The 16,445-nt window shown below is 38.3% G+C and overlaps 1 protein-coding gene across 1 annotated transcript in view; it reads left to right on the top strand.

The window, feature by feature from the left end:
- Positions 1–15,930, top strand: part of HTRA3 (HtrA serine peptidase 3) — a 26,354-nt gene extending 10,424 nt beyond the window's left edge. Inside the window, exons 5-11 of the mRNA XM_031060071.1 lie at positions 1,115–1,337; positions 1,972–2,166; positions 4,752–4,784; positions 5,447–5,561; positions 11,917–11,965; positions 13,606–13,701; positions 14,946–15,930. Coding sequence (XP_030915931.1) covers positions 1,115–1,337; positions 1,972–2,166; positions 4,752–4,784; positions 5,447–5,561; positions 11,917–11,965; positions 13,606–13,701; positions 14,946–15,111 — 877 coding nt within the window. The 3' untranslated portion in view covers positions 15,112–15,930. The remainder of the gene's footprint in view (positions 1–1,114; positions 1,338–1,971; positions 2,167–4,751; positions 4,785–5,446; positions 5,562–11,916; positions 11,966–13,605; positions 13,702–14,945) is intronic.
- Positions 15,931–16,445: the final 515 nt, after the last annotated feature.

Below are 16,445 nucleotides of genomic sequence, written 5' to 3'. Positions count from 1 at the left end.
TTCCAAGCAGCTTTTGGGTGCTTATTTTGATGATGCTTTTTCCTGGGATTTTCTCCAATTGTTTACTGCTAAATAGTCCAGAACTTTCAAGTAATATCCTAACCAGGACCATGTCTTGGAAGAAAGACTTTGTGGGCCTTTTCTTGTCTTCTGCTGTGCAGACACTTTATGTTCCCCTGACATTACAGTAGGTCATTACAGCATTTGTTCACAGAGAAAATTTGTAATGCCTTGAACAGTTTGTAAAATCTTTTACCTGTCTGTTTTGCAGCACACGTTGTTTCCCACCAAGTTTTACCCATTGTTAGTGTTTTCATGTTTTCTTTCATATTCCTTGTAATTTTGGTTTCCAAACATGCTTTTCCAGTCTGCACTTGGGCTTCATGATCCCCTTAGACCTCGTCTCTTCCTTTATGCCTCTGCCCAGCTGCAAGGTTCCTTCTTCCCCTTTTCCCATTTGATGATTGGTTAATTTTTTAGCTTTGTTATTTCCCTCTTTCAGTATGTGATCAATAACCAGTGGGATCAGATGTGTCACTATAGGACACGAAAGAACATAAGCACACACTGCTATTCTCAAGGTGAAGAAAAAAAGGGAAGTTTATTTTCTGACTCCAACATTTATAATTTTCCAAAAGTGACAGCGGATTGGATGGGGACAGTGCCACCTCTCCAATGACACTGGTCAAACCAACAGTCCATCAACTCTCTCCTCCTCCATAAAGGAATGCAAAACAATGAGTTATTTACAGAAAGGGCGTGAGAAAGTTCACTACAAGAATGTCAACATCAGAAGGCTTAGAAAATCTTAAAAAAACAGGGTGACACAGATGGGCTCCTTCTCCTTCCTTTTCTGTCACCTACGCTCTGTGCAAAGAAGTTTATAAAGACAGAATTGGAAACCAAAGGAAAAGGATCCTGCTGATTGTCTGTAAACCTCAGTTCCTATCTCCCTGACTAACTAAAACCAGTCACAATTTTCAGGAAGGGATCCTTTCTTTGTAATTTTTTTAAAAATTTGATTCTCAGGGTGAAAGGTGGTAAGTGATGTCTAATATAATCTTTTCTTAAGTTGGTTTTGCTTATGACACAAAATTGCTTGCTTTTTGTACAGGCACCCTCTTTTTGGTCGAAATGTCCCTCTTTCCAGTGGATCTGGATTTATTATGTCTGATTCTGGTTTAATTGTGACCAATGCCCACGTGGTGTCAAGCACAAATGCAATATCAGGGAGACAACAACTGAAGGTACAGCTCCAGAATGGAGATACCTATGAAGCAACTATCAAAGACATTGACAAGAAATCTGACATTGCAACAATAAAGATTCACCCTAAGGTGAGTGACATAAACAGGAGAATGCCTTCATTTGGGCAATTTCAGTTTCACTTAGTACAAAGTGATTGACTAGAATATATGTTTAAGTATTCCTTAGAAAGACCTGTGGAAAACAATGTACTGAAATACAGGCCTGGAAATTTTTCATATCTTGGAATTAAATTACTTTGTCTTCTGTGTTAGGAACTGTAAAAAACGAAGAAAAAAGTGCCACTCATTTAATATGTGGCAAAATCATGCTATCTTTCCTAAATACCCAGGCTAAAGTTTTTTAAGCTTTGTGCCAGTATGCAGGGACTGCAAGGTGGGCATAATGCAGAGAGAATGGTGGTCAACAATTGGTCAATGGTCAGTTTTTGTGCTGTTTCTAGGAAGAGGCAGCAATCTGCTAGAAAATAGGGAAATTTTGATGCCCTTCTTTTCTCAGTGCAATTGCAAGGAACTGCAGATAGCTGTTTGTTTTTGAAGATGGTTTAAAACAGCATAAGTTTTGGGTATAGGATAGTGAGTGGCTCATTCATTAATGTAATGGGAAGTGTTTGTTCCTAACTTTTTGCTGGTTTTTGATCTTTGCAATCAGATTATTTTCAAGTATGAACTAATGCTTATTTCTTTCTCTCTCTGTTTACTTAAGAAAAAACTACCAGTATTGTTACTGGGACACTCAGCTGATCTGAGGCCAGGAGAATTTGTGGTGGCAATTGGAAGCCCGTTTGCCTTACAGAACACTGTGACCACAGGTATTGTGAGCACGGCTCAGCGAGACGGCAAAGAGCTGGGCCTGCGGGACTCGGACATGGATTACATCCAGACAGATGCCATCATTAATGTAAGCACCAGGTGTGGGATGAGTTCCACCTCACTGTTTGTCCCCACTGTGCAACATGGAAGTGCCTGCTCTGAGACGTGAATCCAGCAGCTTTTTTTAACATCAGTGAAACTCTTCTTTTTCAAAACTCTATGCAGTGTCTGTAAGGTGTGTTCAGGCAGTGTTGTGAAGGGAATGATAAATAAAAGTTCTCCCACTGAGGTTGTCTGTGAGGCTGATGCATAGGTCAGATGCTTTGAATTCTGTAAATCTCATGCAGCAACATGGTTGTATCAACCAGCAGTAAATTAAAACATTTCTTTCCCCTACCTGCTGAGTTGCTCTGGTCAAGGAATCTGTAGAATAGAGCCAAAATTTCTTTCATCTCCATCCTTTAGAAGCAGATGAAGTAGTCAAATTGAGAGTATGTTCTTCAGTTTAATGACAGGACACCCAGGTAAGAACATAAGGAGAACACTGGGGGTTTTTGTTGCTGTTCTTGTTTTCCCTTTGCGCATCACATAATCAAAACAAGAATCAAGGTGGAAAATAACCAAGTTGGAGGTACAATTTGGAGCTAAGGGTCCTAGCATTGCATGTTATATAGAAATACATAAAAGTAATGTTCCTTCAGAGCATCTTGGAGTAATCCAAAGAGCTTAAGTGAAGTGCTTGGATGTGTGTTTAGTTTGTACTGCTTCTAAAATGAGCGCTGCACAGGTATCTGAGGTGGAAAATGGCCTGAAATTTTATACCTTAAATCTGTTACACATTGAAAGGAAAATATTTTCAGGATTTGTTTTTTGGACTTTATTAACAAATTGGTCATAACAAGAAATAATAGTATTTTACACACACAGAGTGCTTCACAAATTTTTATTGTCACAGATTTGTTGAAAGAAACTGTGTAGGAAGGAAAAAAGAGGAGAATTATTTTTTGTGCTGACATAAAAGTGAGCTTTTTCAAAAAGATTTTGTGTGACCCAGGAGCTGAACCTCTCTAGACATTAGTTACTCTTTTCAGCTATGCAAGGAGAATAAGGAAAACTTAGGCAAGATGGGTTACTTGGGAGCACACGCTGAACTGGTGGCAGAGACAGAATTGGAACATGGGATTCTTGACTACTTGCCTATACTCATTTTTCAAGCTCAGACTCCTTCCTTGTGTATATACTTAGACATTTGCTGCCTTCCAAAGCTAATGAGCAGGTTTAGACCAGGATAGCAGAGTGTGTCAGATAATGCTGCACCAAAGAATGATAGCAGATGAGGTGAGGAAAATGACACAAATCAGCTGAATTGCTTTGCCATCTGGGACCACAAAACATGAAGATGGTCCCTGGCATAAGGATGCTTTGTGCTTAGCTAATACACTCCTTTTCTCCTGAGAATGGGAGGAGTTTGAGAGTTGGTCTGTTCAGTGCATTCCTGTGGCTCAGCCAAGACTTTCCTGCAGGAATGTGCATGCAGCTGCCTTTTGAGAAATGCTAGGACAGCAGTAACATAGGGCAGGAGAAAACAGGGCCATAAAGTTCTAAATGGAGCTGTATTGGATGTGCTGAGGGTCTTTCACATCCTTCAAGCAGAAGACAAGTGAATGAAAGACTATGTGCTGAGCAAGGCTGAAAAATCATTATTTTGGTTTCTTTGTGCCAGTCAGACATAAAAATCACATGTGCAGCCTCTGGTCACTGGAGAGATACAATATAAGGAACTTATCTATTTGTTTAATTTGAACTTTGAAGCTGTTTGATAAATTTTAATGTCTATTTTATTCTCCTAAGAATCTATAAAGTTTGCCCAATGCTATCTAAGTGTAAACAGTTTGTCTCGCTTCTCTGTCATACATCACTTAGCTTTTGTTTCTTTTGAGTGGTAAGTTGCTGCTCTTGGCTGTTTTGCAAACCTACTCTAAAACTCTGGCCTCACTCAAAAACAAATTGTTGAGCCAGCTTGAAGATGGACAAGCAACTTCCCCAACTTTCATTTCCTGTGGTCCTGTTGCATGTTTCCTTTAAGGGCCATTAGGTATTAGGTAATTTTGGGCTGTTCAGAACTGCTCTATGCCTTCCCTGGAGAGGCATATGTGTCTGTGGTTACTAAATCAATCCTTATGTAGTAGCTACCTCATAGCAATATGCTGTGATTAAATATGCAAACCACTGTATTCTGCTCGAGTGGAGAATGAGAGACTGACAGTGTTACAAACCAAAGTGATGAGTGAAACAAAAATTGTACAAGCACTTCGCTGAAGTATAACTTTAAATAACTATTAATTATTTCAAAACCTTGTTCTGACAGGCTTTAGAAGAATCAAAATACTAGTTTTAGCTATTCAATATCATAAACTCAGGGTCTGTCTGTTTGGAGTGGCTCCTAACTTAATTCCTGCTTCTGAAAAAAAACAAACAACTATAATCATGAGAGGGGTGGAGGGGTAGGGTAAGAGCTATTTGTGATCTTCTGTGATTGATAGTGTCTGTCAGTGCTGCCTAAGAAATGACCTCCTCTCTTTCATTTACTTAAAAAACAGTACTGTTTGTAATGAGAATTCCATTTCCAACAGTGAAGTATTAATTTATTGTTCCCTTATGTCATTTTTACAGTATGGCAACTCTGGAGGACCTCTAGTTAATCTGGTAAGTCCACATGACTTGGTTTGGTTGGTTGGTTTTGTTTCAAGAGCTGGTTTCAAGTGGGAGAATGTTCTTTTGGAAAGATTCATGGGTCATTCCAGCTTCCATTCATTTAGCTAATGGTAGGCAGATAGCCTGAAGCTAATGCAGAATATGCAAATTAGGTCTCAGTTCACACACCATAGGAGAATATTTCACCATTGAGCACAGAAAAATTTACATAGCAGTGAGGAGTATTGGATCTGGAGGGAGCAGTTACACTCCTTAGTTCATGCTGTGAAACCTGGGATGCACAACAGAGATGGAACCTGGCTACCCCACACAACTCTCTCAAAGTGGATTGCTTTAAATCAGCACTGGTTTTGCAGGGCAATGGTTGTAGTGGCAGTAGTGACTCCACTGGCCACTTGGCAGAGGGAGTGTCTTGCTGAGTGTTGGGATGGATCTTGGATGAACACACTGTACTGTAATCTCTCTGGCCGTTGCAGTTAAATGTGAAATGGATCATGAATCAAAGCCCAGATCCTCCCTTATAAGTAGTGTTTATTTCTTGAGCGATTACAACACTCTAAGATTTCTTACACCAGCTTTTAACATGAAATGCTAGGCAGGGAGATGAATCCTGTACTTGGGAACAAATTTAATTGGGTGTTGTCTCCCAACAGGATGGTGAAGTGATTGGGATTAACACCTTGAAGGTCACAGCTGGAATTTCTTTTGCAATTCCGTCAGACCGTATCACTCAGTTTCTCACAGAGTCACATGACAAACAAAGTAAAGGTAAGGTCTGCAAGAAACAGTGACATCTTCCAATTATTATCCTGATCCAGGTGAAGTGCCAAAAGACATGGGTGGGGGATCCTATTACTGAAAGGAGCAGCATCCTTCTCCATTATAGAGCCTCACAGACTGGGAGATAGAAAATAATCTCACAGAAGTGGGAGAGGCTTTTTATTACTCACACCCACAAAGAGCAGACAGTGTGTGTATAAATATGGGAAATAGGGCCTCTGAGAATAGTGAGGACACAGATGAATCATCACTGTCTCAAATGATCTTGAGAACAGATGATCACTTTTTTAAGGAGTTTTATTCTCCTCTTATCATTTATTGTCCAAGCCAAAAGATTAAGGTATACTGTAGAAAATAAGGTAAAAGCCTTTTTAAGCAGCTATCCACAGGTGGGATGTAGTCCATAGAACCTGACCTATATTTTATCATGGTCATGTATGTCAGTGCTATATAATCACATATTGTGACAGACTCTCAGGCCCTGATGGAAGAAAGGCTGTTGTTAATTTGTGAATAAATATGTGGGAAGATGGGAGAGAGGCAGAAAGAAAGGCCTCTGCACCAGACAGCATATAAATCTAAATATATTGGCAATGACAACTGCAGTACTTGAGACTTTTTTTACATGCCTGCACCATATCTGTCACCCTGTTCTAGATGTCATACTATAGGCTGCACAGCCAAATCTGATCTAGCAATTCTGCATCCAGGCCAAACCTTCCTTACTCTTTCTCTTGCCAATTTATCTGTCCACACCCTACTACTAATCTATTATCACGAGTGTTGGCTGCTGCTGCTTCTTCTCTTGAATCTTTTTGTTATTAATCTTGTCTTCTCCTGAGTTCATCCAGTTCTGATGCCAGGGTTGTTTCCCTGCACCACTGTCTTCTCAGATACTGTTATTTTGGAAACTTCCCTTAGTCATGGTTTTAAAATGATGCATCTGCTTGTATGAGAGCATCACAAATGTGATGGGTCCCCTCATCTGTGCTCTGTTGGATTCCACAAATCGTATTGTTTTCACTGTTGATTTGGGGGAAGAGGGAGGAGTAGTTGAAAAAAAGTTGTTAATTATGTGCTGAGAAGTGCATTTTAAAGTAGCTGACATAATTTTGTTTTGGTCAACATGTCAAAAAAATATACTTATTTGCCCTGGTTACTAACTTATTGTTGGTTTCTAAAACAAGCAGGTGTCTCATTAGTGATGTTACTCTTTAGAACCAAAGTGCTTGTCCCAGTCCAGGGAGGAGCAATGACTCAGCCTGCAGGCCTGGCCTAGAGGCATGAACTCAGGCTTTGTGCAGAACTCACCATCTCCTGGTAACTGGGGCTGGAAAGTCAGTGAAGGTCAGAGATGTCACCACTGAAATCAGTCACCTTGCTCCTTCAGGCACCTTTACCTCCATAGAATGATGAGCCCAGCTAAGGGCCCAGAGACAGCTTTGCCATGGAGGAACTCTAGGAAAAAACTGAAAGATTCAAGTTTATACCAGGATTGTAACATACAGCTTTTTATTTTTAATCATATCACATAATTCCCTAATCGAAATGGTTTACACTTTCTCTTAGTGTCACTGTGACTGTCATTGCTCCAAAAATCCTGGGGCACAGGAAATTTTATTATTTATTTTTCAAATTTTTTTTTCCTTTTGCTTCTCTGAAGTACATCTTATAATTTTGCTATAGCAGAACAGTCATTTACAGCCCTTAATGCATAGGGAGAATTTCTAGGAGATATTTTCACCGCGTATTTGGGACTTAGTTTTCATTTTTTAGGCCTTTAGTAATAGTTCTCAAGTTTATTGTATAGTTGTTATTTTTTGACATAATGAATTTATGTAAGCAGAATTTTAGGGATATTTTTACCATGTTTTCTTTTCTTCCAGTTATGTTTCAGTAGTTTCAGTGGGATCCTCCCTTATGGTACAATTAGGTCATAGAAAGACATTTATGGGTATTACCATTTTGCTCTTAATATCATATTGCCTGAAGATGTTAACAGTCCCTTAGGATACTACTCTTTCCAGATTTATTCTGGCATAGTAGATACTCAATTGTTTAATAAGCTGGACATTAGTCTTTCAAACCTCAGTTGATCAGTTGATCTCAGTTGATGAGATAACTGTTCTATATAGAGGGCATTTTTTTTTAATCTCATCTATTGTATATAATAGATATACAAATATCTGATCTATTGATCTATTGAAGAACAGGAGTGGAGAGCAGGGGAAAAGTAGAGGATGTAATTTGAATGAGAATTTGCACTGTTTATGTTTTCTGTACATTCTATATTACCTAATGCATTGTTAATATATCATAGAACATAATGTATTTTTGACCAAAGATTTGCCACAGCCTTCACAGAGATGTTTGTCTGTTGAATGGTCTGAAAGCCTTTGCTAATTTTGGGGTTACCAGTAATAAGGTTAATGTCCTTTTATAGTTAGGAAGTCTTAAATTGCTACATAAAGTTAAGTGTCTCCATCTGTAGCTCAGTTTTAACCAGCTGTGTATTCTGTGTTTATGTCTGGAAGTTAACTACATACTTAAGCATTGATTGATTTTATTTTTTAAATTAATTTTTTAAGAATTTCTCCATTTCAGTCTTGGCTCTATCTGTTCCTAGTTTAGACTTGAGCAGAACAGTAAAACTAGGTAGTCTTTTAGATGCTTTAAGGTAGAAGTCAGTAAGTCAGCAATTTGAAAAAAATATTAAAGAGAAAATCCATCCTAAAAGGTCAGCTTAGCCTCTAAAAGTGTCAGCAGAAAAGTGAATAAACCTTGTTTCAGATGGGCAAGGGGAGTGGGGGAGTTCTGCATTGGCCAACAACTCATTTACATGAACCCTCATTTTACATCCCCACAGCCTTGTATTAGTTGTGTTGAATCAATATTCTTACCTTTGTATTTGAATGATTATTACTCAGAATAACCACAAATCATGAGGGTTGCTTAGGGGCCTTACTGAGCATAGATTCAGACCAATGATTAAATTCAGCTATGAAGTTTATATGAAAGGAACTCTGCACAGAGTCCAGTATTACAGGCTTGAGCTGTTTTCATGTTTTCTGTTTGGCATTTGAATCTTTCTTAAATCCTTTCAGGGCAGTTCATGTAGTCTGCAAGATGAGCTAGGTGCAAAAGGATTTAGCAGAAAAGTAGTTTTGCCCGGCACTTGAATAAGAAGTGCAATATCAGTTTCTTCACTTGGAAGTCCTGGTGATATCCTGGCCCCGCTGAAATCAGCTGGATTGGGTATAATTTTGTACCACAGTTACTCAAGTCCATAGAGGTTTGAGTACATGCCCCCTTAATTAGGATTTATAAGTTCTTTTTCCTACAGTTTATAAGTCATAAACATTTCTGCCTTCAGTTGGTGTTTATCTGTCTGGTTTTTATCTCTATTGTTGCAAGCATCTATAATTAAAGTTTAACAGTAAGGCAAGTGCTTTCCTTACTGTGAAACAGATATTTCTGGAAATAGTGAACTGCTTCTAGATACTTGGGGTCAGCTGCTTGGGACTTTCTACTAACAATAAGCAGATTTAAGTTTAGACTTGTGGTTGAGGTTGGTTTGCTTGGCTTTGTACTTCTGGAATCAGTGTGTAATCTGGCCTGGTGTTTACAAAAATGAGATTTGAGTCTTTCTCTTCTGTGCTGCGCTCCAGCTTTAGGCCACAATGATTTCACATTTGCTAAACCTGATTCTTCTAACATATGTTAACTACTGCTGGGACTGCACCCTTGTGATGTGCTCCTTAGATTTATGACATCACTTCATTCCAGTTCTCCTAAATATTTTTTCTTTTATCTCATGATTGCACAAATTGCCAGCATGACAGGTTTTGAGACTTTCTATTCACAGAGCAGATGTAATAGGACAATGGTAGTTCCAGGTGCCACACACTGTTCTGCCAATGTAATGGAACTTAACCCCAGCATCACCATGCCTAGCTTTGGGAATGGTAAAACACTCCTGGTTGTCTGTGCCTGTTCAGTCTCTGCTGATGCTTCAAATATGGACAATCATATTCCCACTAATCATTGTTGTTGAAAACTTTGCTTTTTGTTGAAGGTGTTTGGCTTGGGTTAAATTCAGTGGAATGGACTTTTATGAAACAAAAGGACTGAATTTTTTACTTGTATTCTGACACACAAAATGTCTGGACAGGGGAAACAGAGGAGTGTATACTCTGCTGCTAAAGTAGACTGTGGCTCGTAGTTTTTAATTTTACTTTATGAAATAGCCTGCTACTCCTATAGTATGAATTGCTGTTTGCAGTATGACAAACCTACAGCAGAGAGAGGGCTGAAGGCCTTTTTGAATTTAGTGCATGAACAGGAGTGAAGTAATACTTTGACCTGCCCAAAGTTGAGGGTAGAATTAGAATTTTGGTAGGAGTAAGTCTGTAGTTGTGAGACTTATTTTTTTCCCTAAAGCTGTATGTTTATATATATCTTTAGCCACTGGAGAAATAATTTCTTCTATCACTAGTGTCATTTCTCCCGTGGATTTTCATTCTTGCTGTTCTGTTTCTTTCAAGTCAATTTCTTTTGTCTCATCTTTCGTTTTCATTTTTCATCATGTAAACATTTCTAACTCAGGCTCCAGAGTATCTTCATGTTTCTGCAAATTTCTGCCTCACAGGCAATGACCAGCATCAAATTTTTTAATGCAAAGAGAAAACTGTCATCACAGATGCTGTCACTGATCTTATGAAGGGAATTTCATTATTTAACTGTCTACATTGCATGGACAAGGGTATTGTTTTTAGAGGGGAGAATTATCATGGTTAAATATTTTTAAAAAGTGAAAAATTACATTTCTGCCATGGGGTCTGGAGGAGCACCATGAGCTAATTTATGGTCATGCCCAAAGCTCTTCAGACTTCAAATTTGAGCAATTGAACCTCTTGACACTCTTAAATAGCTGATTTTGATCTTGCTAGTTTTACTTTAAAATAGAGGAGAGCTAAGCATTTCAGGGCAAAGTAGGGATGACAGTTATGGATGCCAGATTTTTCAGAGTGTAGTAAATCCAATGTTTAGTAGTCAACGTTTTCAGTGACCCCAGTGGGAATATTTACATGTGTAATATTCAGAACTAAGTCCTTTACTTGGGAGTATTTTTCTTGGAAAGAATAAGAGCTAGAGAAGACTGTGTACATCTCCTTTTTCCTCATTTGAGAACCTGGAGAAACTCAAAGATCTTGTGAAGTCGTTGTGCTGGAACAAGTAAGGGGAAATATTGTTTCATGCCGGATGTAACTGAGTACTGCAGCACTCACTGCAGGAAGTCATCAAACTGCATTTTTTTCATAAGCCAGCTGTGCAATATCTTGGCTTAGTAGAAGCCAACTCCAGAAATGTGGTATTCTTCCTAAAGGAGTGATTTCTCACCACTTAAAATTCCACAGAGTCCTGGCGAATCATAGAATTATAGAATAGTTTCTACTGGAAGGGACCTTTAAAGGTCATCTAGTCCAACCCCTCTGCAGTGATCAGGGACACCTTTCATTGCATCCAACCTGACCTTGAGTGTTGGCACTGGGGCATCTACCACGTCTCTGGGCAGCATTTTCCAATGTGTCACTACTCTCATAATAAACAATTCTTCCTGACACCTACTGCCAATCTACCCTCTTTTAGTTTGAAGCCATTACCTTTTGTCCTGTCTTATAAGCCCTCTTTAAATACTGAAAGACCTCATTAAGATGTCCCTGGAGCCTTCTCTTCTCGAGGATGAACAACCCCAACTCTTCTTCAGCCCATCTTCATAGCAGAGGTGCTCCAGCCCCTTGAGTATTTTTGTGACCATTTTGGCAAAGGTCTACGTGTTTTGGATTTTTTTTTTAAACTTGCTTTTTATTCTTTGGGGTAGAAATAACAAGCCATTTGCATTATAATCAGTGTGAATCTTTTGATTGCTCTTTCTCTGAAAAGTGGAAATTTAGATTTGTTTAAATTCCATTTCTGCATTTTAATAAGAACATCCTATGATGAAATTGTATTGACCAGTTACAGATTAAATGGTAGTTGGTTATGAAATTTTCTATTTACTGAATTCATGTGATACTAAATCACAGTAATTTCCTGAAGGAAAAACTCTTAGAGAGTGTGAATGAGCTTTCTCTCTTACCCTTAATTGCAGGGAGAGGGATTGTCATTCTGTACAGCAAAGCTAATTTAAAAACCCACTTTAGCACAGATGTGTGTGATTTTGTTTAGTTTTGTTAAAATCTGATACATTCTGTTTAAATTTTTAGGTATTTTGGGTCACCAGAGCAGTTATTTTGGTCAGTATTTGCCTAAATTTATTAAATATCCCCTGTGTTCCTTTCAGATGGGAAGAAACGTTTCATTGGCATCAGAATGCTGACAATAACACCTGCGTAAGTACCTTAGAGAGGTAACTGTATGCTCATGCACACAAGATGGGGTCAGCAGTGCTTCAGAAATTCATTCGTCTTTCTCTGCAAATCTCCAGAGATCCAGAAGTGGGCATTGGCTTCTAGGAAATCTGCAGGCATTTAAATGATATAGGTGAAATCTATGTTCTGAGACCTGGAAATTCTCTAAATACTGATTTTAGTTCTTGACAAGGACATCTGGAGTTACACCAAGTTTTAGGTGGCATTTTAAAAAAAATGGTGCCTTCAGGTGACTGTGAGTGCCAATGACAGATCAGGTGATGGAGGGTTTGGTGGTGTTTTATCAGTGCTTCACACCATATGGTGTGAGGTTTGGTGCCTAACCATTAACTAGAAAGAGCTGCTAAAGTGTCAAACTAAAGCTTTGTGCCTCTGTGTTAACAAAGGCAGAAATGGACACCCTCCTCTGGCTCTTCACTGCCTTTTCCCTCTTACATTGCTTTGTGTCTTGCTGTTACCCAGATATTTTCTTGGATAATAAAAGAGTGCTCTTGTGCTGGTGTTCTTTCCCAGCAGTAGGCACGTTTCCAATGTGGCAGTAGACTGCAAAATTAAACAAGACAATTTCCAGCTGCGGCTGTAGTAAAGCCATCTTTTTTCCTTGAGTTACTCTCCTGCAGTCCTCCCTGAAGGGTCAGATCCTCAGCTGGAATGAATCAGTGTAATGGCATTAACTTCACTGATGGAGAGACAGGATGTTTCTCTGCATAATTGTGAACGTGATGTGAGATTTTACTGCTTTTGGAATATCTAAGGAAGCCATGTAAGATGTCTGCAGGCCTGTTTTCAGAAAAAGACCACTTCCCTTGTTGTGTTTGCTTTAATTATTCAATTTTTAGCTTCCTCAGTACTAAATCAAATAAAGAGAAACTGTGTAGCCATTTTGGCTTGTTTTCCTTCTGTGGGACCCCAGTTTTTCATGGCAGACAGCCCAGTGATACATCCTTGGTTTAAAATCTTTCTTTTCAGGAATGGGTTTTAACCCACTTTGTACACAGACCTGAAATGATGTCACCATCTCTGAAATGAGGAGATGTTTGTAGAGGCTCTATTTTGCAGGGGATTCCTGTCTCTTTAGAAAGTGATGCACAAATTGCTGATGACAACTTGAGGAAACTGAAGTTTCCAGCTCTGATCTGTCTTCTTTCTGGAGTTATCAAAAACTCTAGTGGTCTAGATAAACACAAATTAAGAATGACTAGCGAGTAATAGAAACAAAAAAAGTTAGCAAATTTCTGCCCTGTCACCAGCACTAAGTCTTTGGGCAGAAAAACCTTTTGTCCCTGTGAGTGTTTCTGTTCTTACCCTCATGAACAAGGCCCTCTGTGCTACTGCTACAAAGAGCCAAAGTCAGATTCTTGTAGGTACAAGACCATTAAGCGAAGCATGCTTTGCACTGATAAGGAGTTTTGCTTCTCTTAAAATCTATGTAATTTGTTTTAATCCAAGTTCAAATCCCTTACATTTTCATCACAAAACAACGGGCAAATGATTAATTGTTAAGTCTTTTACTTTTTGTTGCAAAAAGTCTTAATAAATAAAGAATATTTTTATGCTTATATAGTGCAATCAAATTCTGTGTAACTTTGTTTTTCTTTTAGCTTGGTGGAGGAACTGAAGCACAGTAATGCTGATTTTCCTGATGTCAGAAGTGGAATTTATGTACACGAAGTTGTTCCAAACTCACCTTCTCATAGGTAGGTAGAGCACATTATTTTCTTCACCACAAATGAACCTCCAAAGGGATATTAGAAGGTAATATTTCTTTTTATATTCAAATATTTCCTCATACCAGGCTTGATCTGTATTTAAACAATTAAAAATTGTGCCTTTAGGTTTAAAATATTTGTGCTAACATTCTACTCACCTCTACAAAAATGAAGCATTTCAGAACTATTTAAATAATGGAATTGTTTAGGTTGGAAATGACCTTTAAGATTATCAAGTCAAACCATGACCCAGAACTGCCAAGGCCACCAGTAAACTGTCCCTAAGTGCCACTTCTGCCCATCTTTTAAATTCCTCCGGGGATGGTGACACCACCACTTTACTGGGCAACCTCTTGCAGTGTTTGAAAACCCTTTCTGTAAAGGAATTTTTCCTATTATCCAATTTAAACTTCCCTTTGAACAACTTAAGGCCATTTCTTCTTGTCCTGTCACTTGTTACTTGGTAAAAGAGACTGCCACCCACCTCACTACAACCTTTGATGACATAATGAAACACAGTATGCAAATAAGAACACCCCAAACACAAAGAACTAATTTGAGGAGTTTTGAGAAGTATGTTGAATATTAATAAACAAACCTGGATTAAGTTTAAGCAGGAAACAGAATAATGTTCACGTAAGTCACAGTCAGAGCTGTTATCTGAGATAGTGCTTAATCTTAAAGGATGAGGCTGTTCTACAGAACAGTTGCAAAATAAATGAAATATTTCTAAAAATGATTTTAGGAAGATCAAAAGCAAAAGTAATAAAAGCAGCTATTCGGGATTACATTTGAGCAGCAAGAGAGAAATAATTTCCCAATACTTTATCTGGTGTACTTTACTTGTCTTGAAATTTTGAGGTTTTAATTTTCAATTCTTGAAATACATATTGGTGCCATAAAAGGATGGTCTTGCAAATGGACTGAGTAGAATGATTCAGTAATAGTTTAAAGCCTTTTTTTCTCTTTCTCATTTGCTGTAGTTTTGTAGAAGACATGAGAAAATTGTTTTTGTTGTTTAAGAAAAAATCCTCAGTGAAATAACCTAAGCCTTGTTTTGCATTTAGCAAGTGCCACCTGTTATTATTTCAGAGTCAGGAGGCTGGAATTTCCCTTCAGTGGAGACTAAAACAAATCAAAATTTATTGCATTTGCAAAAGAGGTGGTGAATAGCCTTTGTACTCTTCCTCTGCATCAAATGCATCCTTAGTGCCTTTTTCTTGCCTTTGCAGAGGAGGGATCCAGGATGGAGATATTATTGTGAAAGTCAATGGGCGTCCTTTGGTGACTTCCAGTGACCTGCAGGAGGCTGTGATGAATGAATCACCTCTACTACTTGAAGTCCGAAGAGGAAATGATGACTTGCTATTTAACATTGAGCCTGAAGTGGTCATGTAAATAGAATTGAGGGAGCTCTCACCATAAATAAACTCACTTATTCTGGAACACTAGATACCTCCTTTACAGCTACAGTAATTATACTTCCTGTTGACTAATGACAAGGTGGACTAACTTAATTGCCTGAGCCATTTCTGTACATAGTAGCTAGAATGACTTCAAAGATGCCAGTTATAGAAGATTTAAATTTCAAAGAAACTTAAGAACTGTGTTCTGGGGAGGAGGAGAAAAACTGAATATGGGTAGCTTGTAGAAATGGGTCCCACTTCGTGTAGCTGCAGATGCAGAGCAGATTCAACTTTGCATATGGAAAGACCCAAATACTACTGGAAGTGAGGAAGTACATAAAAGAAGGAATTATTCTTAAACTACAATCATGGCTGCAGCAGACCCAAGTTATTGCAATGCAAAATTGAGCTTTTTTTTCCTTTTATGTAACTTCTCAATGTGAACCTATTATTGGCAAAGCTTGTTCTTAGTGCTTCTGTGGTCCATGTCAATGCTGGTAGATGAAATCTGTAAATATTGAAAGGAGCAAAAATGGTGTCAGGCTATAGAGTGTTACACCTAGGTCATGCGATTTTTGGAATATAGTAAATGATTCTTATAGAATTAATGCCTTATAAATCAAAACGATGTGCTGAACAAATTAAAGTTTGAGAAAGTGCACAATTTTTTAAGAATTTGATACAAACTTGTTTTGCATTTTTACTGGTAAGCTTTGCTGTAAAATTGTTACACTACTTTTGGCTTTGACTGTGTATGTTTCTACTGTAAGGAGATTAAAGTTTACACAAATAATCTGCTGATGTAAACCTCTTTTTAAACAAATGTCTTCTCTGCTTCTTCTGTCTCTGGAATAAGATCTCCCAAGAGAAAATTTTCTTACAGAAAACTCTGCCCTGATGTTATGAAAACCCTTTGCATCCCTATGATATAATTATTCTGCCCTTATTTAGATTATGTTTAGAAATGCTTTGCACACAAGTCATTTATTTACACTGTGTTTTTCCATATTTATGAGTTGTGCTTTGATGTCAGTTAGAGTATCAAGTTGGGCTCCTGTTGTCCTCAGTTCCCTTTGTATGTGATGGGAAGCAGAAGGGAAGCACACCAGTAACCCTGTTTTACAGCTAGAGCATGTGAGACTTCTGTGTAATAAACCCAGGAGAGAAATTGCTAAGAGCTAAATCCAGATCTCCTAGGTACCCCAAACCAAACAACTATCTTTCCCCTTAGTGAATATTTCTTCATTTCCCAAAGAGGCAGAGGAATGTTTCTATCTGGAGCATTTTCCACATCAAGCTGTGCTTTCTAGACCTGTTTCTTGTCTT

Source organism: Geospiza fortis, unplaced genomic scaffold, assembly GCF_000277835.1.
Source record: "Geospiza fortis unplaced genomic scaffold, GeoFor_1.0 scaffold147, whole genome shotgun sequence".
NCBI classification, from domain to species: domain Eukaryota; kingdom Metazoa; phylum Chordata; class Aves; order Passeriformes; family Thraupidae; genus Geospiza; species Geospiza fortis.
This window is presented reverse-complemented; position numbering and strand designations above follow the sequence as displayed.